General features: G+C 55.8%; 1 protein-coding gene and 1 long non-coding RNA gene across 5 annotated transcripts in view; one reads left to right on the top strand and one right to left on the bottom strand.

Annotated features, from left to right (window-relative positions):
• Baiap2 (BAR/IMD domain containing adaptor protein 2) overlaps positions 1-16,408 on the bottom strand; it is a 64,061-nt gene extending 47,653 nt beyond the window's left edge. For all 3 annotated transcript variants that reach the window (XM_055592036.1, XM_055592038.1, XM_055592037.1), the window contains exons 1-2: positions 16,259-16,408; positions 2,376-2,451 (exon numbers count right to left, since the gene is read on the bottom strand). In XM_055592036.1, the coding sequence (XP_055448011.1) occupies positions 2,376-2,451; positions 16,259-16,312 (130 nt within the window). In that variant the 5' untranslated portion in view covers positions 16,313-16,408. The remainder of the gene's footprint in view (positions 1-2,375; positions 2,452-16,258) is intronic.
• Positions 16,409-16,754: 346 nt separating this feature from the next.
• LOC129665729 (uncharacterized) lies at positions 16,755-22,134 on the top strand. 2 transcript variants are annotated; one of them, XR_008718410.1, is made up of 3 exons: positions 16,755-16,933; positions 18,810-18,887; positions 21,831-22,134. It is a non-coding gene; the product is annotated as an uncharacterized LOC129665729 (long non-coding RNA). The 2 variants fall into 2 exon arrangements; XR_008718409.1 differs by having other exon boundaries at positions 18,681-18,887.
• The last annotated feature ends 4,252 nt before the right edge of the window (positions 22,135-26,386 follow it).

The raw sequence follows: 26,386 nt of genomic DNA, 5'->3' as shown, positions 1-26,386 counted from the left end.
CCTGGCACACACTTCATCCGAGGAAGGTCCCACCCACCTGTCCTTCAGACTGTGCAAAGCAGGGAGGACAGAAGAGGCAGCCAGGTCTGGAGAGCAGGGCCATGGGAAGTGGCCACCAGAGGCACCACTACACTTTCTAATTCATTTTCTACAAAACCCTGAGGCGTGTGACCGGGCACTCTATCAAAGTTTATACTGTTTTCAATTAAGCGCACATAATTTGTTCTGTGGTACAAGACCATGGCCTGGGGGACTGAGGAGTTTCTGCTGCCTGGGAGGGTGGGCTTCTTGAACAAACGGAAGGCAAGACAAAAGCGCAGAAGTTGGGCACTTAGGGGCTGAGTGGTGTGAGCAGCCTGGGAGACTGAGCCCAGTCCAGACAATCAGAGAAAACAGGAAGAGGAAGTAACTGTCGGCCTGTCCACACACAGCCCCGAAAACTATGTGAGGGACACAGGGAGAGCCGGAAGGGTCTGGAAGGAAATCCGTGCCTGAGCATCAAGGGGCTGTAGGGCGACATCAAAGAGGAGGGGACTGTTACTTTCCTCCATGCTACCCAGAGAGCGTGAGAGCACACCTCAAATGCAGGACACCTGACACAGAAACCCCGTGAGGGAGGAGAGCTGCACCAGGGCGGAAAGACTCCTCACGGTTAGCTCGCCAGGCACCCACCCAGAACGGCTCTGGAAGGGGACATCACTGGTGTGGAACGTGCCAGCTTCAGTCCTACTTTTCATGGCCCAGAGCCATCTAAGCCTTTCAGTTTCACCAGACACAGTCCACCCGAAAATCAGGCCCGGCCAAAAGAAGCTGGTTACATTCAAGGTCCCAGAAAGTTCTTTTTCTGGGAGAACTGGAGCATGCATTGTGCCTAGAGAGAACAGGGGCGCTTAGGACACAGACCAGAAGACTTGTTGTTGGGGTCCACACGCTATTTCCACTTCCAGAGGCTTCTTCCAGGAGTTTACAACCAGACAGAGATAACCTAACCACACAAGAGAAGCTGGGAGCAAACCAGGGGTCAGAGCAGGGAGCAAGGGCTGGGCACGGCTGTCAATGTTTGTAATCTCAATACTTGAGAGGCTGAGGCAGGAGGATAACAGAGAGTATGAGGCTTATCTGAGCTATGCAGCAAGATTATTTAAAAGCACCCTATTAACAAAAGAAACCACAAAGCAGGAGAGGGGCTGACACCACCTCCCCCGGCCGCGCCCCTTCCAGCACTACTGGGGCCGCAGTTGCGCGCTGCAGTTGTCACATGGGTGCTGGGGATTAGCACTCAGGTCCTCACACTTGTGTGGCAAGCGTCTGACTGAGCCATGCCCTCAGCCCCACACGGCCACTTCTTTTGTGTTTGTGTGTCTGTCCCTGTGTGTATGCTGGGTGGGCATTGCTGGGTGGGCATTGCTGGGTGCATGGGAGGTGAGAAGCTGTGGTGTCCTGACCTGCCACTGTCTGGTCTGCCTTCCTCCCTGGAGACAAGTCTCTCACTGAGCCTGCAGCTTGCTAGTTTTTCAGCCAGGCTGGCCGGCCAGCAAGTCCCTCCTGTCTCTGCGCACCTTGCTATGGTCACAGGTAGCTGTGGCCGTGTCTGGAACGTGAGTGAATGAGAGAACATCGTGCTCCTGTGATCAGCACCTTCCCGGACAGAGCTATCCCCAGACCTCGTGGACGCCTGAAGCAACCTGAGAGCCCACAGCCTGGGGAGAGGGTGTCCTGAAGAGCTTCTAGGTTGGCTTCCTCCACAAGGAAGATGGGAACTCCCAGAATCTAGACTCATGAGCTCTGGGACCCCACAGGTCTCCGGGGCTTCAGAGAACAGTGAGGCGGTGGCCTTGGGAAAGTAAAGGGGAGCCCTCCCAACATCCTCCCTCTATCTCACACAGTCAGGACGCTCTGGCTCAGGGCTGTGAGCTCCAGCAGACCAGGACTGTGGGAGTTCTCCTCCCACATCTCAGCTCAGTGACCTCTGGGATGATTTGGGAGATCTGTTGCCATGGTCATCCCTCCCTGGAACAGCCACCAACAGGCCAGATTAGGGAGGACTCAGGTACAGGCCGCCTAGTAGGGCTGTGTGGCTGAAGCGGGAAAATCGGTTCCTGCACAGCACCAAACCCAACCCTACACTTTGCATAAATTCTACAGAACAGATATCTGCACCCTGTCCCTGCGTGCTGGGACAAAAGCAGCCTGCACAGGGCCCATCCTGCACGGCGTGAGCCCGCAGGCACGGTGGGCACAGGGTCCTGTTCAGAGCATGTGGGTGCACACTCTCTCATCTCATCCAGATGTCTCTGGAACAAACGGCCCAGTGGCTTCGCCTCAGGCAGTAGAGTCTGAAGGGGAGTTCCTAGGTGAGCCAGGGCCAGCTCTACCTGCCAGCGCTTTCTCGTAGTTCTTCCCCATGGCGATGAAGTTGCGGAGGCTAGGGTTGAACTGCTCCATGATAGTCTGGAAAAGAACAGAGACAGCAATGTCACCTCAGCACCATCCTCCCGGAGCTGGGTGGGATCAGGAGCACTGCTCATCTCCCCAGGTCAAGGCACAGCCCTGCCTGCTGGGAGCACTGCGGGCTGGGGTGGTAGGGGCCTGCCATACAGGTCTGTCTGCAGAGCAACTAGGGGTCCTCTCAGGGCCTCGTGGCACAGGCGACACTCACAGGCACGGCTTCTAAGGCACCAGAACTCGGCTGGCGGGGCTGAGTCAGCCGTGGGAGGCCACCCGCCGGCCACACACAAATGCTCAGTGACGCCCCCCACGCCACCACCCTAACTCAACACACCAATTACCAACATCAGCTCTGATTGGAGCAGTGCACAGCCTGATCTACAAATACCATGCTATGAATAATCCAACAGGCTCCAGATCTGTTTGCCCGACGGACTGCAGTCCTTGTGCCAATATCGGCAGTTCTTAGACTCAAGAAATTAGATTTCACTGTGAAGGCCAAATAAATGTTTTAATTACATGGCATAAAAACAGGCGCACACAAACAGCAGCCAAATGAGAATCCTACCAGCAGAGTGCCCACAAACTGTCAGCAGCCTACGCCAGCCGGGGAGACCCCAGGAGGAGCTCTGAAAGAAAGCCTGAGCAGACCACATCCTAAGTTACTGGGGACGGTGCATGCTGGGAGCCTGGCTCTTCCTGAGGTAACAGGAAAGGAAGCCACTGGATTTCACACCAACTCAGTCTAACCTGTGGCCTCAGTGAGGAACCAGAATAAGGACACCAGGGCCAGTGCTCACGATGGGCCTTGACTCCAGAAAACCTACCATTCTGCATTGGCTTGCCCTGAGGTATGGCAGGATGCCCTCACCAAGAGGCATCAAGACCCTCCCTCATTCTTTGGAGCATGAAGACTCCAGTCCTAAGCTGCCACACGCTCATCCCTGTCACGTGTGGGCCTGGCTTGCTGACCCCTCCCTCTAGGAGGGCTCCCAGCACGCAGGAACCTCATACAGCAACACTCCTCAGCCAGATCAACAGGGCTGGTGGCGCTGCCTTCCTGGCCACCTCTTCACATTAGCCCAGGTCCCACAGCCAGCAACTAGGAGGGAGAGGAGAGGGGCTCCAATAGAGCTGGGGACAGGAGGGCAGCGCCCAGTGAAAGGCAGGGAGGACCAGTTGTCCTGACTAGAAGAGGAGGCAGGCAGGCCAGGGCACCCAGCCAGATCAAGCTGCACTGAAGGGGTGACAGGAACAAACAGGAGGGCAAGTGAGTGTAGTAATGGCCCTCAGTCAGGACAGGAAGCTAGGAGGATCTGAGGAGAGCCTACATTAAAAGGGCCCCAGCTGCAGATTTTAGTCAAGGGTCAAAGAGGAGGCTGAGGAGCCTCCCTGCTGCTCAACCCTCTGATTATGAAGGGAAGGAAGGAGATTCCTGCCAGGGCCAAATTCCTGTGCTCTCTCTACCAGGCAGCGACTGAGGATAGCGGGGGCCTGACTGGAGAGATGAGAGAGAGGCAGACACAGGGACAGGACACTGAGGTGGATGCATGTTGGGTTGGGAGCCAAATCTGAACTGTGCAATCCAAAGAGGACCAGGAAACCAGACAGGGATGCTACATGACAAAATCCTGGAGACACTGAGTCTAGGAGTAACCCAAGAGCATGGCCGTAGAAATACCCTTGGGGATCCTGGGAGGAAGAGGAGGCTTAGCCCAGACTAGCCCTCTGACGTCCGTACACACCCTGAATGACAGGAGAATATACCAGAAACCACTGAAAGCCAGGTGAGGCAGACTGCTGAGGCCTCCTGAGCTACACAGGACAGCTGGGAGGTTTCACTTCCTCAGTGCAGCTGAGCTCATACAGGAGGAACGCAAGAGGGAGTTCGCTGGGCAATGTGGGTGCCAGCCAGGACACCTAGGCATGGCCACAGCCTCCACCTGCTCGAGAGCACCCAGTCAGCCAGGGACACACTGCTACTGCTGTCGTAGCCTGGAGGAAGGGGTAGGGATATGAATGCCATTGGGCTGACACTCTGAGGGAGGCCCCTCCTGGCCATAGAGGGCCAGTTTCTTTCCAGGTCTGCATAGCAACACCCGCCCTGGTTGGAAAGTGGGCCTGCTCTGAAGGAGGCTTATTTCCAGGCTCCTGGCCAAAGTCACAACCTTTCTTTGGGTCACTTAACTTCCAGCTACCTTATAAAGAAGTCCAGTGGCTGACAAAAGAGGGAATCCATCTTGGGGGGTGTGTATACGGGTGTACACCCACACTGAGGAATGTCGGGGTCTCTCTGGGTTCAAGTCCATGTCATTATTCCAGGGTTCGTGAAGAAGCCACTCTGACATGGCTTGCCCCTGGTGCCTGTTCCGCCCCACCTCACTCTGCCCTTCCTGGGTAAGCACACTAGCTGCCCGCCTGCTCTAGACCAGCTCCTCATGAGAGAACAAGCTCTTGCCTGGGACTGTGCCAGGAAGGCGCTGAACACAAGCTGCAAACAGAAAGGGCTTGCTTATTTCAGAAGGGTCATCTCCTTTACCAACACCAAGGGTCACAAAGGAGAAAAGAAGCTGCAGTTTTGACCTTGGGAGGGAAATAAAAAAAACAAACAAACAAGCCGGGAGGGTGGTGGTACACACTTTTTTTTTATTCCAGCACTAGAGAGGTGGGGGATGGGGGATGGAGTGCAGAGGCAGGTGGATCTCTGAGTTCAACGCCAGCCTAGTCTACAGAGTGAGTTCTAGGACAGCCAGGTTTACAAAGAGAAACCACGTCTCAAGGAAAGAAAAAAAAAAAAAAAAAAAGACACCTTCCTCGGGCTACATAGGGTTCTGGGGTGCCTATCCTACAGAATGGGTCCTGAAAGGGCTGGAACTTCCAGCAGCCCACTGAAAGTTTATCAGAGCTCAGGCCAAGTTTACTGTGGCATTTCTGCCAGGACTCTCGCAAGCAGGGTGTCCTGCAGCTCACCCCTGCGCCTTTTAAAGACAAGGCCTCACTGTGTAGCCCTAGTTGGCCTGGAACTCATGGAGATCATCCTGTCTCTGCCTCCTGAGTGCCAGATGCAAGGTGTGCACCACCTCATTCAGCTCAGGCCCAGTCATGTGACTGCAGCCCTGCAGCCAGGACTCTAGAAAAGCAGACCTCAGCTTTGCAGGCCAAGGTGCTATACAGATAGGAGGGAGTCCCACAATACCTTGCAGCTTCACTGCCAGTGTCTTTTCAGGATGCCCAGAAAGACTAGCCTAGCATATCCTGTTCCTAGGGAATAAAATCAGCTCCAGGTAGTAAGAGGGGCTGCTGAGAAGAGGCTGAGCCTAAGCTGTGACTCGGTTGGTTAGAGTCAGAAAAGGTAATGTGTAGACATGATTTCAGATTAAAAAAAAAAAAAGAAGAAGTATGAGTTTCTGGAAGGAAATAGGCTTAGGGCTGAGAGACAGTGAAGGAGTCTCAGCCACAGGAACAGGGGAGCCCAAACAACCAGCCTCCAGTCCTCATCTGTGCAGTGTGCCCCTGCCCACAGCTATAGTCAAACCATTCTCCATTCTGGGCAGGAGAGAAAAAATAGAGATGGAGGAGAATACTCTCGCACACAAGCCTTAGGCCAGGGCCTCCTCAGCAGCCTGCGGAGTCTCAAGGAACCTGTGTCTTTCTGCGAAGAAGGAAGTGAGGCCTGGACTGCTCTAGAACACAAGACTAGATTCCTAGCTCCTGAGGCCAGCTTCAGTCCGCCAGAGTAGCAGGCAGGCCAGAGGAGATGGCCAGAGCCCAGAACCTTCCTTCCAGAAGCTGGAAGGAAGAGCCACACAATGGGCTCCAGCAGAATCTGAGCACAGCCTCCACCTATTGCACCCCAATGTGGTGGTTCTAGTTTCTCAGCTCTGATAGCTCCCCTGGAGAAGCTGCCAAAATTAAGAAAGAGACTCTGTCTTTGGCAGGGTGCCTGGATGTGATAGGCATGGTGGCCTCCCATCAGAAAAAGCCAGAAGAAAGGGCCTCCTGCTATCACCCCGACTGTCACCCATCCAGTCAGCACTGGAAGCACCAGAATGACCACCTGAGGCTGCAGCAAATACCGCCGGCAGTGACAGGCACAAAACCTGCTGCGCCTGCTGTCGGCAGGATTGCTGAGTCTTCACAGAGGCTAAGCTCACAGGGTACGAAGGTTCCCAGTTACTCTCCTGGTGAGAGTTGGTAGTGCAGACAGAGCACAGCTATACCCAAGTTACTCTCCTTTTAGGGACCTCTGACAACTGAACCCCTCTTCCCAGTTTTCCGGAGTGTCTAAAAGCCTCCAGGTTCCTTTCCTGCACAAGGTCCCCAAAGGCAAAAGCCATACGAGGGCCTTGTACTAGCCTAGGCCCTATGAAAAGAAACCCTTGGTCAGCCTTGCTAGAGGGGGTTGGCCAGCAGTCCCCAGGTCTGAACCATCTGCCCTGTGTGGCAGCCACCCACACAGGAACTGGTCAACACCCATTATGCCAGCAGCTTGGACATGAGCTTAACCATATCTTTCCTGTCTGTGATAGGAATGCCCTGCTCATCCCAACCCCCACAAAGGCACAGCTTCCCAACAAACAGCTCCTACAATTGGTTACCCTGGTTTGGGTCACAGATCTTATCACTGGGTAGATAGGTGGCCAGAGCAGGGAGGAGCATATTCAAACTGTTAAGCTGGAGCCAAACTCCTTTTTTTTTTTCAAGTCAGAGTTTCCCTGTTTATCCTTGAACTTGCTACATAAATGAGGCTGGCTTTGAACTCACATAGATGCTCCTACCTCTGCCTCCCATGTATTAACACTACAGGTGTGCCACCATGCCTGGATCCAAACTGTTGGCTAGGTACTGTAAAATGACAACCACATTATGCATGGCCCCTGGAGACCCACTGACATTGCTTAAATTGGAAGGAACAAGAAGTACAATTAGCCTAGAAAGACAGGTCAGCATGACAGACAGACAGCCCCCAGCATGGCACTCCCTCCACCTGTGGGACAGAGGCTGCTGTGGAGGCAAAGTGCTGAGCTGTCCTCTAGGCCCCGATGCCTAAATCTGAGCAGTCTTTAAAGAGGTCAGGAAGGTTAAACACAGTCACTAGTGGGGGCTCTAGGCCAGTCTTTATAGAAAGAGACCACAACACAGATACACAGAAGGACGGCCATGAGATGATATGAGGAAGCCAGGTCAACTTGCTGGCCAAGGAGAGGTCTTAGGGGAAGCTGCTTGTCCTACCCTCATCGTCTAGGTCTGTCCAAGGATCCACGTCTTGCTTAAGTTCCGATTTGTCATATTATACTTCATTACCGAGGAGTGCTGGGCTACTCACACACCCAGCACAGCAGGACTGGTACTCAGTCTTCCCATTGCTACAGATTACAGAAAAGGTCTGACCGTGCTCTCCTCTGAGAACACACAAGGCCATCTCTCCCGTGACTATGCTGGCTGAGAACCAGGGCCAGGCCCACTGGTGGAAAACACACTAGTATTATGTAAGCATGGAGGCAGCCTTGGAATACTCTGGAACTATCCCTCTTTCCAAGGACTTCAGGTCAGGCAACTGTGCTGGCCCAATAGATAGTGCCATAGATAGGCATGCAGGACTCTTGGTGCCGAGGTATTCGCTAGCCCTAACAGTCCTCTGAAAAACCTTCTGTCCTGTGGAATAATGGCCGTGGCTATCAGTGATAAGAAAGTGGTGACACAGCAGCTGAGGACCTGCCTGAAACACCAGAACCCAAGTCAAGTCTAGCCCAAAGCTCTGCTCAGTGTCCTGCCAGTTAAGGACGCCAATGTGCTACTTCACGCCACTGATGCGCCCTCATAAAGCAGGCATGCCCTCGGAACCCTCAGAGCTGTGCCTAGGTGAGCAGCAAGGCATCTGAGACAGTCTACAAACAGCAACGCTGAGGCCCTTATGGCTGACACCTGCCTCTCCCAACACAGCCACAGTAGTCCAGCCCTAAGCACCTGGCCCTCCCTCTCCTGAAGCAGGGCTGGGACTCAGACTGCTGGTCCAACCACAGCCCAAGGCTCCCAACACCTACCATCAAAGCCCAAGATTCCCAGCTGCAGGGTAGGATGGGTCTACCATGGAAGATGGGCAGCAGGCCTCAGCCATCTGGCCACTCAGGATAGAAGCCAGCTCCACAGGCCTCTATAAAAGACAGGAGGGGCAAGTGTGCAGAGGGACCCAGGGTTGGTCCATTTCAGGCCCCTTGCCTCCAGCTCCCTTCTCCCTGCAGTGTAAAACCCAGCAGATAAGCAGCAATGCACTTGCTCTGTGGATGGGGCACCTTCCTCTCAACTGAGCAACCCGTCCCATGGTCAGGAGACTTCTTTCACTGCGCAGACTCAGTGCTGTGCTTCACAACTTCCATATTTCTTTGCACCATCACCAGCAGAAGCTGGGCATACGTGTGTCACTTGGTGACTTCCTCTGCCAGGACTGTGTATTTCAGTCTACAAGCCTCTAGAGGACCATGTAGAGGGTGAAGAGGCTTGGCTGCTGCAGGCTGGATACAAAGTGCCAGCAACAAAAAATGGTAGCACAGGCACCTTGGAAGCTTGAAAGTCAACCCTAGAGACCCCCCAAAAGTGTTTTATCAACACCTCTAACTTTTCAGGAGTGAGTGTTCGGGACCCTCAGATGCTGACATCCCTGAGCTAAAAAGCCCAGCTCAGATATACATGATTTCAAGTGCATATACGTTTTGGAGAAATCCTAACATTTAAAAGAAAAATCGAGAGCCAGGAGTGGCAGCACACACCTTAGGAGGGCAGAGGCAGGCGAACTGCTACAAGTTTGAGGCCAGCTTGGTCTACAAAGCAAGTCCAGGACAGCCAGGGCTACACAGAGAAACCCTGTCTCGAAATAAACAAACAAAAAGAAGAGAAGGAAAGAAGATGTATGGAAGAAAGAAGGAAAGAAAAATATAACTCATCTTTAAAGCAGGGTCTCACCCTGTAGACTGCCTTACTTAGGACTCACTGTGTAGCCCAGACTGGCCTCAAACTCAAAGGAATTCTCCTGCCTCAGCCCCCAGATTGCAGACATGAAACGCTGTGTCCTAGCTCCACCCCCACCCTCAGGACTGCGTGGAACATTGGGGTCCTGAGCATGCTAGGACCATGCTAGGAGCATGCTACCACTGCGCTCTACACTCAGACCCTAAATAACCCTAAAGGAACAGCTGCAGTGCCCGTGTGGTGGCCCATGCCTGGGGAGGCAGAGGCAGGCAGATAGATCGCTGTGACTTCCAAGCGAGCTCTGTCTACACAGAAAGTCCCAGACCAACCAGAACTACATATAGTAAGACCTTGACTCAAAACACGTGCATGCACACATGAAAGACACACACACAGGCACTACTGCAACAAGTACGACATCAAAATCCCAAGCCAAAAGAAAACTCTCTCTCTCCCTCCTCCTGAGGTCTCTTACATCAGGAGCAGAGGTATTCTGTGTAGAACTTCTCACACACTCTTCACCTTGAGCTAGGACATCAAGCCTGGCTTCACCAGGCCCTGGAGTGTCCACAGACCCCAGGATTGTCCCAGTGTTCATGCCACAGCCCAGGTTACACTGCTAAGTGGGGAAAGGGCCAGCAAGGCTTTCAGCTGCTGCCCAAGACCAAGGGCCAGACATTGTTTTAGGTCAGCCTACTCGGAGTTGGCAGAGAAGACCCTGGCTAGAGCTGGAAGGTAGGAAACAGTTCAGCGGGCTGGATAGCAGGTCCCCACTGCGCCACGGCAGGCCCAAAGGACTTCCTGCCAACGCTGGCAGCAGTTCAGTGGCAAGAGGCCTGCACAGACAGAAAGCCTGGGCCTGCCCCAGGTCTCAAGGTGACTCCTTGGAAACCATCAGCTAACATCCCACCTTTTTCCCTTCCCCATGCCACCCTGGCCACTTTTCCCCCTTCCTGCCCCCTGCTTTCTAATCCCTCTGACAAGGGACCAAGCTCAAGGGACTTCAGAACCCAGAAGGACAAATCTCTTGCTGCTAACACTTTGACCTGATTTGCCAGCCACACACCTGGGTCATCACCTCCAGGGAAACAGCACGTGCTGGGCCAATGTTCCTCAGGCCAAGGGCTGAAGCACACCCTTGAATGTGGGCAGACGGCAATCCTAATGTCACCTCTTCTGAAACTCAGTCAACCCCAACTGCTGCTAGGTTCCCAGCGGAGCCTGGCCACCGCTGCAAGCCCTGAGAGTGTATCAGGGAGATAAGTTACCCTGCTCAAAGGCCAAATGAGTCCTGAGTGTCTGGGAGCACATGGCGTGTGCAGGGAGGGTTCTGATGGGCAGTTCGGACTGGACTGGGTCTGTGGACACTCCAGGGCCTGGTGAAGCCAGGCTTGATGTCCTAGCTCAAGGTGAAGAGTGTGTGAGAAGTTCTACACAGAATACCTCTGCTCCTGATGTAAGAGACCTCAGGAGGAGGGAGAGAGAAAGTTTTCTTTTGGCTTGGGATTTTGATGTCGTACTTGTTGCAGTAGTGCCTGTGTGTGTGTCTTTCATGTGTGCATGCACGTGTTTTGAGTCAAGGTCTTACTATATGTAGTTCTGGTTGGTCTGGGACTTTCTGTGTAGACAGAGCTCACTTGGAAGTCACAGCGATCTATCTGCCTGCCTCTGCCTCCCCAGGCATGGGCCACCACACGGGCACTGCAGCTGTTTCTTTAGGGTTATTTAGGGTCTGAGTGTAGAGCGCAGTGGTAGAGCCTTTCCTACCACTGGACCTGAGTCTTGGGAGCACATGGCGTGTGCAGGGAGGGTTCTGATGGGCAGTTCGGACTGGCCAGGGCAGGTTTCCCTGGACCTGTAGTCTGAACAGCTCAGGGATGCAGCTGTGGCCCTCGACCTTCCTACCACCCCAGGTTAAGGATCCTCCAGTCATCATGCAGCTGTACTTGCACAATTAGGCTGGGGATGACTCAGAGCAGGGGGTTGGAGGAAGGTGCCAGTGTGGTCCACGCCCGTCAGTAATTATTCCAGGCACAGGCACAGCACAACACAGTGTACACTGGGCTAAACGGGGTAAGCTGACAGTCGCCCAGCTGTCCTGAGCACAGGCCTTTCAGGGGAGTGCAGCTTCTCTACCTTGAGGTCTCAGGAGAGCCCTAGGCCAGGTCAGGAAGGCAGCATGGGAGGCCCAGACCAGGAGCAGCAGGATAGAGAGACAGCACAGGCACAGCCCTCGTCAGCAGCGATCAACTGTTGAGTGTCCACACAATCATGGCCACAGGCAAGGCTAGATCAGGATATTTAGCACAGAGGGGACCATAAGTGGCTAAGCAAAGACGCCTCCCTCTGCTCCTGCAGTGACAGTCAGCTCTCGAATAGGACTTACAGTCACTCAGTGAGAAGACAGGTTGTACCCTGGCTTCTCTGTGACCTGCCTCTTCAAGCTCCTAAGAAGAAGGCCCTCCCCTGCAAGGTCCTGTCACCTATGCCAAGCAAAGGGTCAAACGCAGACCTCGGGGCTGTCCCTTCAGAAGCTGCACTCCAAGAACACAACCGCAGCAGTTTCCAGCAGCTACTCCTCCAGCGCCCTCCTGCTGACAAGAACCAGGAGCAGCACCAGCCCTCTCTGCGACCCCAGGACTGGCTACGCAGCCAGTGTGTGCCGTAAGCCAGTAAAGATTTACACACCAGGAAAGACCCCTCACACAGCAGGCAACGGCAAAGCACTCTTTGGACACGAAGATTACCACGCCCTTGAGCCCCAGGCGCCCCTGGAACAGCACGGTCACCTCCTCCAGCAGACATGAACCGCACGCAACAATGCACCAAGCACTAGGCACTTCATAAGCCAACCTATGACCTACAGGGCATGGCCTGGGAAAAGGGGCTGCAGAGCTGCTCAGCTCAGAGGTCAGCAGGACAAACAAGCTGCCTCTTGTGACTGCTCTACACAGGAGACAGGGTCTGAACTGCCATCACTAAAGTGCTGGCAGTGGACAAGAACAGGTAGCATATGAAAGAAGTGCTCAAAAGACAGGCCCAGGTGGTCCACTCATGGAGCAGAGCCAGCCTTCCCACCGACAGGCCCGCCCGGAAGTGCCTATGATACGAAAGGAGGACACACGTGTGTACCCAGAAAGGAACACAGCATCGTGGCCTCACCCCTAGCAGCAGGCAGGCACTGCCAATCAGTGCTGTGAGAAACCCGTCACTGTCGACACCCAGCGTGCCCTTCTGAAAGCAAGGGATCAGTACCACTTTGATCAGAGCAGAGAGGGTATGGTCCCACGTTTCCACAGCTGCCCAAAACCCCCTTCTAAAGGAGAGGAACGTTGGAGGAATGGTGGTGGACTCCCCCTGCCAGGCGTGAGCAATCAGAATACAAGCATCAGCTCAACTGCTCCAGGAACCTCATGGTACCTGCCACCTTTACTGGACGGTTACAGCATGGCCAGGCTAGCTTCCTGCCAATAGCCACCTGTGGGGAAGATGACCAGGTAGCCGCCGGCAGTAACACCAAACACACTGCCCCGGGCCCCAGAATCACACCATGCGCAGTTTCTACCAGGCTGCATATCAGGGGGGAATAACAGCACTGTCCCTGAAGAAGTGACTGCCGCCCTTAAGGGTCATGGAGACCCAGAAGCCAACGCTTCCTGTGAGCTATAATCCTTGAGAAACCACTAAGTTCAGCCAGGCACACTTGGAAGGTGAAAGCAGGAGAATCAGGAGTTCCAGGTCATCTTCAGCTACATAGCGACACTGAGGTAGGTGTAGCTGACCTGACACCCAGTCTCAGAAAATCACTACCACCAACAACAGTGAAAAAATAAAAACCTTACTTGGGCTGGCAAGAAGGCACACCAGGTAAGGGTGCTTGCCACTGAGCTGACAGCCAGAGTTCAACCTAGGACCCAGGCAGGCATGTAATCCCAGCACTCAGGAGGCAGAGGCAGGCAGAGCTCAGTGAGTTCATGGCCACTCAGATCTACATAATGAGTACCAGGACAGCCAGAGCTACCTAGTGATATCCTGTCTCGAAAACAACAAATTAGCTAACATGACACTCTCTTCTCATCCCACTAGGGCTTCATCAAGTTATGGAAGCCCCTTCTATACACTCAGAGGGGCCCAGAAGGTGCTGGGGCTTTGGGCTGACTTCATTCTAAAAACACACTTTCACCTGGGGCAGTAGGCCCAACCTCCAGAATCTATGCTAATCCAGGTGCTACCTAGGGCGAACACCAGTCCAATCAGACTCCAGTTTCTGTTGCCTGTGCACGGAGGGAGGGGCCTTCCTTGCCTAAGGCTCCCTGTCTCTGCAGGGCCTATGGCCTATGGATAAGCTCCTGGTGCACGTCACGAAGCTGTCCTGTTTTTCTTTCCTTCATCTTTCATGAAATTCCCCGAGGACACAGCTCCCAAGGGAACTGAGCCACCAGGAAAGAGGTCAAAGTCTACGTTCTTCCAGGAGGAAAATCAAAACTGTACATTTTATTCTCGAATTCTTAATCAGCAGGGCCAAGGACAAGCATCCTTCTTTGCCAAGGCAAACACCACTCAGAACTGCAGCTGAAGTGATGCAAGGGCCAAAGCAAACAGCAGGCCAACATGGCGGGTGACACCGAACAGAGCCACATCCCGGCCTTCCCAAGAGGTACTGCCAGAATGTCTGCAAGCACCAGCCAGCCTAGGAACACCCTCTAGTAGGGAGTCAGCAGCCACATGTCCCAGGAGAAGACAGCATGGCAGACTGGCTGAACGGGCCTAGAGCTAGCTGTACGCTGCTGGCTCTGGCTCTCCCTTGATTGTGCTTCTGTGTGGGCTGGGTATCTCCCTGGCCCACATGCCAAAGCTGTCAAGCCTGTACTAGTGCTACCACACACCGTGGCCTCCTCAGTGACAAAATACAAAATGAGAACTGAGCACAGGAGTCAAAGACTCAGAGGCCAAGCCCCCAGAGGGTCCAAGAGCCACCTGCCTACACTGCAGCCCTTTAGACATCTCCACCCTAACTGTGCCCAAAACCTCAAAAGCTGACGAACACCTCATCAGCGCACATCCACATGGAGGACATACCAGCCACTGCCCCACTGAACGGCAGAGCCACAGTGATTCCACTGAGACCTTCCAGCCTGTGAGCCTGAAACCACTGCTGAATGTCCCCAAGTGCTGCGATCCAGACAGGTTCTGTGCCGCTGCAACAGCCCTGACTTTGGACATCCAGATGGATTACATCAGCATGTGGGTGAAGCCTGGAAGTGCAGGCTGACTGCCCAGGCACGAATTGTATTAAAGAGAGCTGTGGGATTCTCCAGAGCAAAGCTACTCCTCATCCTCTGCATGATGCTCACCACGGAAGTTCCTGTTTAATGTTTTAGTGAGGAAGCAAGGAAAACGGGGAGGGGCAGACTGTGACCGTACTTCTCTCCTGAACCCCTGCAGTACAGAGCAAACGGCAATGGAACTAATGACTAATAATTAATAAACCTCCCTCCCCCGACAGCGTGTGCTTCTACAGACATCAAGAGGGAAGGCACGCCGGGGAGGGTGCGGATCCTACATGTACAAGCCCAAAGGCTGTTCTGAATGTTGTCTGCCAGCAGCCTGAACACGGTTGTGGAGCTCCACTCAGGATTCCTCCGGACACATGTAACTACAACTTTAAAGCCTTATTAAACGACGAATTAAAGTACAATCAGCCCCCCCGGACTTCAGATGAAACCTAAGGGGCCACCCTAGAAGCTTCCATTTGCCGCCAGCAGCAGAGTTAGCACAGCTAAGAGGGTTTCACAGGCCACTGCCTAGGAAGGAGCAGCCATGGTTGGCTCGAACAACCAGAAACTGTTGCTCCAAAGCAGACCACAATCCCATTCAGCCATGAACCAGCAACTCCGTGTAAAAAAAAAGCCAGTGACTAATCGCAAGCCTTTCACTTACACAGTTTTGAAATAAAGCATAGAGGACTGCCATGGACTAGGCAGGGGAAGGATTTCTCTCTTGAAAAAAAAAAAAAATGTCACTGAGAACTGCAGTGAGCATGGTTCCATCAGGGAGCCCCAGGCTGTGTTGGGGGTGGGGTCTAGGTCTGTGCGAACCCATGCTGAAGAAATGGGAAACAGCTCGTCCATCTGTACCCAAGGCGAAGGCATAACATGACAACAGGGGGTTTGCAAAAAGCTCTGCAGTTCTTCCATGAGAAACTGTCATTTCACATAGGAGGATGTGAATGCGACTCTTAACACATATCAGAAGCAAAAGCAGGCGCGTCAGCCTCCTACACAATTAGTCTTCTCCCTCTGCGGTTACATAAGATGACGGATTATCTGTCCACCCATCCAACCTGTCCGCGCTCGACCTCCCACTTTGGGCCACGAACATTAACACCCGTAAAGGAGTTGTGGAAAGGGAAAGCCTGTTGAGGAAAAAGTGCCCAGAGGCTGGCATAACAGCGCCTGGAAGAGCCCCACGATGCCACCGCGCCAAGCAAGCGCAGGGCGACCGACCGCGGCAGCCTGCAACATCCACGCCGCCCCCGCTCCCTGTTCCCCTCACTCCAGGGTGCAGCGGACCAGACCTGGTCGCAGAGTAGCCCAGGCCCAGCACTGCTAGTTCCCTCCGGACGCTGGGGCAGCGCGCGGGGGCTGAGCAGCGCCGTCGGGGTGGGGACGTCCACCCGTGCTCGGGGACGGCGCGGGCCGCGGCGGGCATAAGGACCCTGGGCGGGCGCGGCCACCTGTGACCAATCGAAGGTCGGCCCACCGTACCCGCAGTCCCGGAGCCGGTGCCCTGCTCGGGCCTGAAGCACACTAGGGGCACACTCGGAGCCTCGCTGAAAACTCACCTTGTAGACATTTTCCGTGAGCCGGTGCATCTCCTCCGAGCGTGAAAGCGACATGGTCCTGGGTCCCGGCTACACCACAGACCAGAGCAGGGGCACGGGCGGCGAGAAGCAAGGCGATAGCCGCAGCAACGGGAAAAGGCGCGCAGACCAAGACCACAGAGCGCGGCGGGCCGCGGCGGCTGCTTTTATAGCCGCCGAAGGTTCCCGCCCCCTGAAGACCCCGCCCCCTGGCCCCGCCCCCGCCGCGCCCGGATCACCGCCCCCGGCTGTCCGCCCCCGCCCAGCCCAACCGCTGCTAGGCAACCGCCAGGCCCGCTCCTCCGCCGTCCTTTCTATTGGTGGATTTCGGAGGCGGGGGCGAAGGGCGGGGCTAGAGGCGGGATTAGGGGGCAGGCTACGAGCGACGATTGGCCGGCCACTGGGAGGCGGAGGCGCGGCTTGCGCGGAGGCCCCGGAGCAGCCTGAGGGGGTCGGAACGACAGCCGGGCTGGGGGCGGGAAGCGGGGGCGGGGTGGCGCAGGAAGAGCGAGCGCGGGCTGTGGGCGGTGCGGGTGGCGCCGGCGTGAGCGCGCGTGGAGGCGGCACTCGGGGGGCAGCGGTCGGGGCCGCGGGCCCTCGAGGGGACGGTCCCGCAGGAGTGCGGTAAAGGAGCCGGTGGCTCCCGCACTATTGCAGGTGAGTCGGCGAGGCTCGCGTGGACCCTGGACGGTCTTCCGGAAGGGAGGACGCCCCGGGCCGGAGTGGGTGGAGACGGAGGAGGGTGCTGAATTGTAGAGGGAGGTTCCTGAACCCTGGAGGCAGGATCGGGACAAGCTGGATCCTCGGGCGGGTCCTTGAAGTGGACAGACGCTGGGCGGAGTATGGGGTCCAAGCAGGGTCTAGGATTCTGGGGAGAGGACCCAGAAGAGGGGCGAGTGGGGCATGGAGAGACTCCTAGGGGGGGGGTGTGCGAGGGAGTGAGGGGCGGGGGCGGGAGTGGGTGGAAAGCTTCTGGGGAGGAGCCTCCCTCCCAGCACAGCTTGGAGCTGCCTGGTGGATGGTGGTTTGAGAAAGGTAGTGGGTAAGGCTTGGCTGAGGAAACTGACCAGGTTGGCATGCGGGGTTCCAGCACCGTTCCTTTGGAGAAATATTTACGTAAATTAGATGAACATAGAGGAATTATTTGCTTTACCTTGTAAAACACCAGAGCTGAATGTTTCCCTTTAATTAAACATAACGCTGCCCCATCCATTTCCTGGACAGCTGGTCATTCAACTCCTTCAGCAACCCGGAGGATACTTCCACTGCACGGCTGTCAGGCCTCAGCAGTTAGTAGAGGACTCAGACGGGCCCCTGTTCATTTTGCTACCTGTGGAAGGAGGAAATGGAAGGACTTAGAAAGCCCAGGACAGCGATTTGGTTTCCTGTTCTTTCAGCTACTAGTGTTGGTGTCCTCTTTTCTCTCTGTCACTTCAGTGTACATCCCTGTGTGTCTGTTTTCCCGGGTTCTTTTTGTTGCAAGTGATGGGGAGCCACCTTAGACTGGCCGTCGAGTAGGGGCTGTCCAATACTGCTCATGCAGCTGGTTGGGCGTAGCTGTCCCTCATCTCCCTCCCTGTTCTCTCTAGACAGTGTGGTATACTGTCTGCGCAGCCTGACGCTGATCCCTCACTGATCTGAAGGCCAGCCGGAAGCCAGTGTACAGGGGTAGTGGCAGCCCGTCCATGTGTAGCCCCAGAAGATCAGGGCCGTAGAGGAGAATGAGAAGTGGAGGCTGGCAACAAAAACAGGAGATCTCTCTGGGAGAGGGGAAAGGGCTCCCCCAGAAAAGTTCCCATGGTCTGGGCCACACCCCCTTCTGCAGCATCCCAAGGCCCTTTCCTGGGCCCGCCTACCCACAGTCACCCTGTTTCTGTGCAAAGAGCACATACATTCATGTGGCTGACAGACTCAGGCCAGCTTGTCTTCCGGCAGACCTGAGGCCTGTCCTTCTGGCAGGAGGCTTGGCCAGCCACAAAAGAAGCCCACAGTGGGAAGAGAGGTGTCAGGACACTTGAAATGTCTATGTCCTGCCTGCAGCTCAATGCCGGTGACCAAAGGCTAGCTCAGACAGGACTACCTTGTGGGGTGTGGCTGGGGCAGGACAGAGGCAGTCAGGACCTGTGCTCACATCGAGCCTCTGAGGACATCTTCCCGCAGCTCTCCATTGGGGTGACCCTAGGCTGAGTCCAGATTTCTGCAGTGTTCCGAAAGGCCTTCCTAACCTGTTCCGTAGTAGGGGGCATCAAGGGTGGAGTTGAGGTTGCTGAGTGGGTGGGTACATTGTAAGCCAGACATCCAGAGATGAGCGAGACTGTGGCTCTGAGTGGAGTGAGGAGGCCACCCTTCCCTGACTGCTCCCTACCCAAAGCCTGCTACAAACTTCCTCTTACTCCTTTCCTAGGGGAGCAGCAGCCTGATAGCTAGAAAATTATGGCCCAAGGGTGGGCTTGCACCCACTTCTGTCCTTCAGGCAGAGGAAGCCGCTGTCAAGGTGGACCTGTTGTCATTGGCTCTTCTTGCATCTTCCCAGGAGGAACAGTGACAAGTGTCACCCAGGATGGTGACGGCCGCCCTCCCAGACCTTCTGCCGCTCTTACAATGTGCTGAGGTGGGCGCCACAAGTCAGGGTGGATGGGAGCAGGTTTCAGTGAATGGGCAGCTCTGGGAGGGCCACTGAGGGAGAGACAGAACAGTGTCCATATGCCGCTGGCTTCCCCACCCACTCCTCCCTGAGTGGAGCTCTGCGGCCCCCAGCCATAAACCCGCGTGGCCACCCGATGAGTGCTGGCCTCACGCTCTCCACACACGTAATGCTGAGGCCAGGTCCAGGGCAGGAGCAGCCTCAGAGCCATGGTGCTGCAGGTCAGGGTTCAGGGTGGGCAGCTCTGGAGACAGGCTGGGGGTAGGGAGCCCAGTGTGTGTGTCTCCACAAGCTTATTTTTAGTTGTGTTATATAAAGTGGCTTCATCCCGGCGTCATGTGGGAAGGGGGGGTCTCAGATTTAATTACAGGATGACAGCCTTTGCATTTCAAGCAAGCTGTTCTCCTGGCAAGACAGGCTTCTGGATGGGGAGTCTGTGCTCAGCAGAAGCTGCCCTTTGGGAAGTGACCCCAGCAGACTCAACCCCACCTTCACCTCTATCCTCAGCCACTCTGCTGGCCTAGGAGGGTGGCCGTTGGTCTGAGGTCTCCAGAAACGGTGGGAGACCTGCGCCTATGGGGTGAAAGCTCTCTACCCCGACCCCACCCTGCCCCACCCCGTCCCACCTCACCCCACCCCGCCCCACCCCATCCCACCTCACCCCACCCCATCCCACCTCACCCCACCCTGCCCTACCCCCACCCCACCACCTTTCTTCTCTCCCAAGGGATGGATCTCCCAATCAGAATTCTGTTTTCATTCCTGATTGAAGCTTTTGCAATAGGTAAGCAGAAAGTTCTAGAGTAGGAGAGAGACAGTTGAAGACAGACTTCTGAGTAGGGAAAAGCCTTTTTTCCTCTCCACACCCTTGTCGCCATGGTCGTGGCGGGGGGGGGGCTGGGCCAGGCCTGAGAGCAGAAGCCTTCTTGTGGGGGGGCACATGGCTCTAGTTTCAGGAGAGTTCTAATGGCTGGCCAGCTCAATGGCTGGAACTTTATCAGCAAGAACACAGAGAACCTGGTAGAAAGCTCCCTCCTCCCAGCAGGAAGCCTGTTTCAGCTGCCAGCAGCCACTTCGTGTTCTTTCTGGCCTTCAAGGCAGAGCCTGCTGCAGTGGAAGGGGACAGGTTGAGACCTGACCTTGACAGGCACAGGGTGCAGTGTGAGGAGAAGGCCCAGGTCTAAGGAGTCCATTCCAGTCAGTTTGCACAGGGAGGGCTCCTGCTGCGGCTCCTGAGCAGGTCCCCTAGCCTCCCAGACCCCCAGAGCAGTGGTAGAGGAGTTGGGGTGCAGAGCCATGCCTACAGACTGGCACTCGCTGCCCGGGCACTCCCTGTTGCTCTTCAGCTTCCCCTTCCAAGGCAAGCAGGGACAGTACAGTAGACCCTGCTCAGCTCCACATGCTGCCATGTCACCCATCATGACTGGGGCAGAGAGGCTGCCACCCCCAACCCCCTGAGGACACAGGGAGACTGATGTCCCCTGGAGTCCTGCTGTGTCCTGGGCAGAAAGGACACTAAGTGAACCTGGGCGCCGAGTGGACTGTGGACTGCAGTTAATGTGTGAGCAGTGGCTCCTGAACTGTAGCAAACGTACCACTAGACAGCAAACCCACAGCTCCGGCTGGGGACGTTTGAGGCCCTGGGCTTGCCTCCTGGTGCCACTCCAAAGAGGAAAAAAGAAAAGGATGTGGCGTATCTTAGCTCTGAGTGAGGAAATGTGGAGCAAAGGACCTTGCGGGCCCCAGGCTGCAGGTCAGAGGGTGTGCAGGGCCAGCCTCTGCCTTGCCTGTGCTGCCTGCTGGGATGCTCCTGCTACCCGCCTTCCTCCCTCACTGCACCTCCTTAGCCGCCCTGTGGGTCCTGCCTGCCACTGTGGGGGGCAGGCCAGCTCTGCACACCCGGCCATTTCGGTTCCTGTTCCCTCTCAGACATATCAAGTGTGGCTGGCAGGAAGGGGCCAGACCGGGCGCTCTCCTGGAGGGTGGAGGTGTGAGCATGGTCTTTTGCTGTCTGGAGTGTCGCCTGGCTCTACCTCTGTCCTCTTAGCCACATTAGAAAGTTCTGGTCCAGCTGTGGCCTCCCCGAGAGCCTCCGTCCAGGCAGGCGGAGGAAGACAGAGCCTTTCTGCTGAAGTAGAGGTGTGGGAGCTGTGACCTCCCTCCTGCCCTGTTGCCCCGTGTGTGTGTGTGGGGGTACTTCCCCAGCACCCGCCCTCTTATGTAATCTGCACATCACTTCGGCATGACTCCAGGTGCCTGTGGGAGGTAGCGCGGGGGTGAGCGCAGGGGCGCAAACAAGCCTTGAAGTTTCCTTGGGTGCCTCTTCTCTTCCATTTCCGCGTCATCCTGTGTCTGCCAGCTCGGTCACCCACTTGCCTATTAGAATACATTAACTGACAATGCAGACTTAAATAACTCAGGCAGGTGACAGGCTGCAGCTCTGCAGCGAACCCTTCTGCAGCAGGCCAAGTGTGCTCAGAGGACCATGGGTGTACCGAGGAGGGGCGGCGGGGCGCGGAGGTACGGCCTGCAGCTGAAGCACACAAGACTAAGCCTCGAGTGCTGGCATGAGGGTGCCACTTGGCAACAGGGAAAGCCCACCCTGTGCCAGGCACACCCATGCCTTCTGTGCACACCCAGCTGGTGGTAGGATTGAACCATAGGTGGGTGAATGAGAAAGCTGAGCCGTGGTGTACCTGTCACCGGAGCAAGACTGCTGTGGGATGGCAGCTTGGCAGCTAGGCACAGGCAGGCCTGGCGTGCCCACCCGTGCCCTCCACAGGCCAGGGTGGTCATTTAGCTTCCCTGGGGAAAGAGGAAAGCCAACCCTTGTTCCCTGCTTACTGTGCTTACTCATCCCCAAACTAACGTCTCCTTTGTTTTCTTGCTGCTCCCGCCTCTTAAACCCAGTCGCCTTGAACATGTCTGAAGGTGTTTTCAGGTCGTGGCAGAGGAAATTGTTCTCCATACCCTGAAGTCAAAAGACACCCAGCCCTGAGCCCTGGGGAGCTCCACCGTGTCCTGGCCCACCACACCGCCGTCCCCGGCTGGTCCTCCTGGAGCGAGAAGCCCAGACTTGTGTGCCGCCTCACACGCTCACAGATGGCTTCCCTGCCCAGGGCTGGCTGCTGCTAATTTTGGCTGTTGGAGGCTCCGTGTGTGCTCTCTCTTTTTTTAATTCCATGTTTATTTAAAGCCAGATTTTGAAATCTTGTCTTCAACTCTGAAGTCTGAAATTTTCTTGCTGCAGATCTCCCCCCCCCCCCAACACACACACACTCACACACAGGACGCAAAGTACAGGAGGCTTCATGCACACCTGGCCAGGGCTCCCTGACAGCTGACCTGTTGTGTCAGCACAGAGTACGGGACGTCCCTGTGCATGCTGGTGTTTCCGGGTAAACGGGGGAAGCCGTGTCTGAAAGGCTGGAGGCCCTGCCGCCTGGTGCTGCGGGAGCTGGGACTGGGGCAATTCTGACTCCTCAGGCCCAAAGCCCAGCAGGACCTGGTGTGGTCCAGTCCCCAGCTGGTACTTGGGCTTTCAGAGCTCCTGCTCCCGGTGAACGCCACATGCACGCTCTTCCTGCTCTCTTGAAGCCTAATCCTCTGAGGAGGTCTTCCTGCAGACGGCTTCGGTGAGGGCATGTGACCAGCTTGCTGGCATGTTGTCACAACACCGGGCTGTCCTCAGACAGACAGTGCCAGTGTCCCAACACAGGGCAACTCTGCTCCCTCACTCTGGGACCCAGAAGACTTAACCCTGGCATGGTGAATGCGCCAGAGACACGAGGGCTGCACCCCACTGCACAACACACAACTACCCCTCTGCCCTTCCATAGCTCCGCTGGGATGTGCTGGAAGGGTCTTGGTGAGGAAGCAATCTTGAGGGTTAAGGTCAAGGGCTAAGGCATAACCAGCTCCAAGGGGAAGGCGTGCACGTGGGAAACAGCACTGGCCAGGCTCCCGTGCCTCTGCTTCTCTGCCAGGCTGGGAGGGAAGGGTGCCGCTCACACCCAGAGCCATCTGCAAAGCCTGCCAGGCGGGCCTTTCTAACACCGAGAGCGTGAAGGGCCAGGATGGTGTTCCTGCCATGTCTGGTCAGAAAGGAAGATGAGCGTTAGAAAAGCTCCTGGTGTGCTAAGCCTGGGAATGTCATTTCCTCAGCAGCAAGCTCATTGCTCTCTCAAGGTTGAGAGGCAGATCTTCTGGAAGACTGCAGAAAACTAGCTGTCCCCTGTCCATACGAAAGGAATACTCTGCCCCTGCCAGGACACTGTGGCTCTAAAAGAATATGCATGGCATTTCACCCCGTCCACCCGAAGGTCGGCTGGACGGCCTTTCCAAATGTCACTCCGCAACCACTGCTGGCAGAAACATGGTGCTGCCAGAGCGCCTTGGAATCTCTCAGCTCAAGCTGAGCTCCCCCCTTCCCCCAGGAGCCAGCAAAATCCTTAGTGCACAGCTTGAGAAGTTGGCTTTCTGAGCCTTGGAGCTGGTGCTGGTGGGCTTGGGGGCGTTTCCCTGCTTCCCCGGTTCCTAGAGGGCCAGGGAGGAAACCCCCACGCTCTGGATCCCAGGTCAGAGGTCAGGTAGCACACAGGCTCACAACTACGGACCCTGGAATTGGACTGTAGTGCTCGGCAGTACAGGTGTGTGTGTGTTCTCCAAGCACTGTGTGCACTGTTGCTGTTACCCTGGGAGCAGATGGAGAACAGCCTGTGAGCGGCTCCTGGGCACCCAGCTTGGCTGCTTTTCCCTAGGACAGGCTCCTGGGACCCTTGCTTAGCAGGGGCTGGAGGTTCCCTGAATGCCTTATCCTGCTAAGGGGTCCTAACACTGCCCCCTGGTGGAAAGTCGAGGGAAGGAGCCCTGCTGCGCGCAGGCAAGCAAGCGCTCTGGCAGGAGTTGAGTGGTGGCTGCCACAGGAGGCTCAGGCTCGGAGGTGGGCGGCCAGCAGGGTCCTGCCCTTGAGAGACCAGGCTACACCTAGGAAGAGCCTGGAGAGGAGCCTTGTGCACCTATAAGCCTGGTGCTTCTGGGAAATGCTGCTTCGTGGTTCGTTTGCACCTGCAGCCACCTAAGGTGTCAGCTCTGCTGGGTTAACTGACAGGCAGGGCGTTCATAACCTGTCCACCGCCATCCGGCCACCAAGTTTGCAATCTTTTTTTTTTTTTTCCTTTTCCCTTGGGTGTTTTGTTGCTGTTTTGGGTTTTGATCGGTTGGTTGTTCCTTTGATTTGATTGTGGTGCTAACTCTGTACTACCTTGCTCGGAGCTGGCTGCCATTTTACCTTCTCATCAGGGGTCTGAAGCCGCCAGGTTCCCTACACTCTCATCAATGCACCTTCCCTGTTGTTTTAAGCCTCGGCCACCCTGGTGAGCATGGGTTGGAAGTACAGGCTTTCGTTCCCGTTTCCCTGGTGGCTGATGAGCCTGTCAGCCCCTTCCGGGGTCTCCTTTGTTGGTGATGATGAGATGACTGTCTTCCATTGAGAACGTCATACATGAGCGCTGCATTCATATGACTCTGAATGCACCCACTTCCTGAATTCCACCCGCCCACATCCAGGATCCCTTCTCTGGTATACGGATAGTAAATGTGTATGTACATGCATGCACACATACAGAGAGCCCCCTGAGTCTGTTTAGCTTTGGTTCTGTGTACATAAGGCCAGGCTGACCCCTTGGGGCTGAACAAGCCTCTTTTTAAGGAGCTCAGCCTTGGATCCGGCGCTCCATGTGGGAGGGGCTTGCAGGGGCCTGGGGACAGCCAGCTTGCACCTGGCCGCAGGCGGCTGGCAGTCTCCACTCCTGAGGAAGCTTGGCAGATGCTAGCTGACATAGACATGCCAGAGGCGGGGAGGGGAAGTCCCTGCCTGCGCCTGTGGGAGCCCCCGCCACTGAGCCCTCTCATTGGTCCAGGAGGAAGTTGTGTGTTTGTTTGAGACAAGGTCTCTGGGTGGCCCAGCTGTCCTGGAACTTACTGTGTAGGCCAAGCTGGCCTTGAACACCTGCCTGTGTCTCAGGTGCTGGTACTAAAGGCGTGCCCCACCACACCCGGCCCAGTCTCCACTGTCACACAGTCGGGCAGCCCTGAGAGCTTATGCTAAGACAAGGGCTGTGTGAACTACTCTTGAGCAGTTATCACAGGAGTCAGGGGCAGTCAGACTGAGCAGCAGGGTGCCAGGCCGGTGTCCCACAGAAGTGCTTTTGTGCAGGGCTGCAGTGGCCTCTGTAAGGTAGTGGCTCTGGTAGTCATTTCTAAGAAAACAGTTCTTGGCGCTGAGCCCCGGGCAGGCACTCAGGGGGCAGGGAATGCCTGTGGCTAGCTCAGGCCAGGCCAGGGGAGTTCCCACTTCCCTCCCAGCTCCAGTGAGGCCCCAGGGCCTCTGGCCACACTGGGCCACAGCCCACAGCCGCGGCTTCACTCCAGGCTGCGGCTGAGTCACCAGCTGTGGGCTCAGAGGCCTGGCCGTCTGAGCTGGCAGTCTTAAATCTGCCGTAGAGTCTGGGCTCAGCCGGAACCCTCCACTGTCACTGCCTCTATATTCTCTAGGGCTTCCTCTTTTCTTAAGTTAAAAGCATGCTGGGAGGGTGGGCTCAGGGTCTGTGCCGCTGTCCTTTCACTGCACACATGTCCAGTGCTGGGTGTCACGGGTTGGACTCTCGTGGTACAGACCATAGACACCCATGCTGCAGCGTGGGGCCACCACAGGCCTTTACAAATAACGTTGTATTGTTTGTTCATTTCTTTCTGCTGCTTAAAAAAAAAAACTCCATGTGTAAGAGTATTTTGCTCACGTGTATGTATGTGGACCTCCGAGACCAAAAAGGACATCAGGTTCTCTCTAGGCACACTGGGTCCTGGGCACCAAACCTGGGGCCTCTGCAAGAGCACATGCTGAGCCATCTCTCCAGCCCGTTTGTTGTTGAGACAGATACGTGGAGCCCAGGCTGGCCTCACACTCACTGTGTAGTCCAGGATAACCTTGAACTCCTCCGGTCCCATCTCTGCGGCTTAAATGCTGGGCCTGCAGGTCTGTGCCAGGTTCATTTGGGAGTGAGGATAAAGCTCATTTTGCATGCTAGGCAAGCACTGGACCGGCTGAGCCGCTTCCCAGGCCCTGTGAGTAAAGTTGATTTAGAGCCTAGCCGTGCTTGCTTGTGCTCGCAGCAGCTCCACTGACTTTCTCCTGCCGCTGCGCTCCAGAGACGCAGACCACAACTCCCGCAGCCTCTGCTCCAGTGGCGATGGTGGTGCCCTCTCTCGCCCCTGCAGGGAGCGGCTGGCCGCCTAACTCCAAGCTGGAGGCACCAGGACAACTGGAGGGGTGGCTGGCATCTGTTGCCAAGACCCATGCTCCAAGGCTTCCGGCCATGGCCACGCTGTGAGTCCCTGCCCCGTCTCCCATGCACTGGAAGCCAAGGCCCTCTGCTTCGCTCTGTTCTCCACAGTTGGCGCAAGCG

The sequence above is a fragment of the Psammomys obesus genome, unplaced genomic scaffold (genome assembly GCF_907164565.1).
Source record: "Psammomys obesus unplaced genomic scaffold, mPsaObe1.curated_primary_1811, whole genome shotgun sequence".
NCBI classification, from domain to species: Eukaryota; Metazoa; Chordata; class Mammalia; order Rodentia; family Muridae; genus Psammomys; species Psammomys obesus.
Note: the sequence above shows the minus strand (reverse complement) of the source record. Positions and strands in the feature narration are given on the sequence as shown.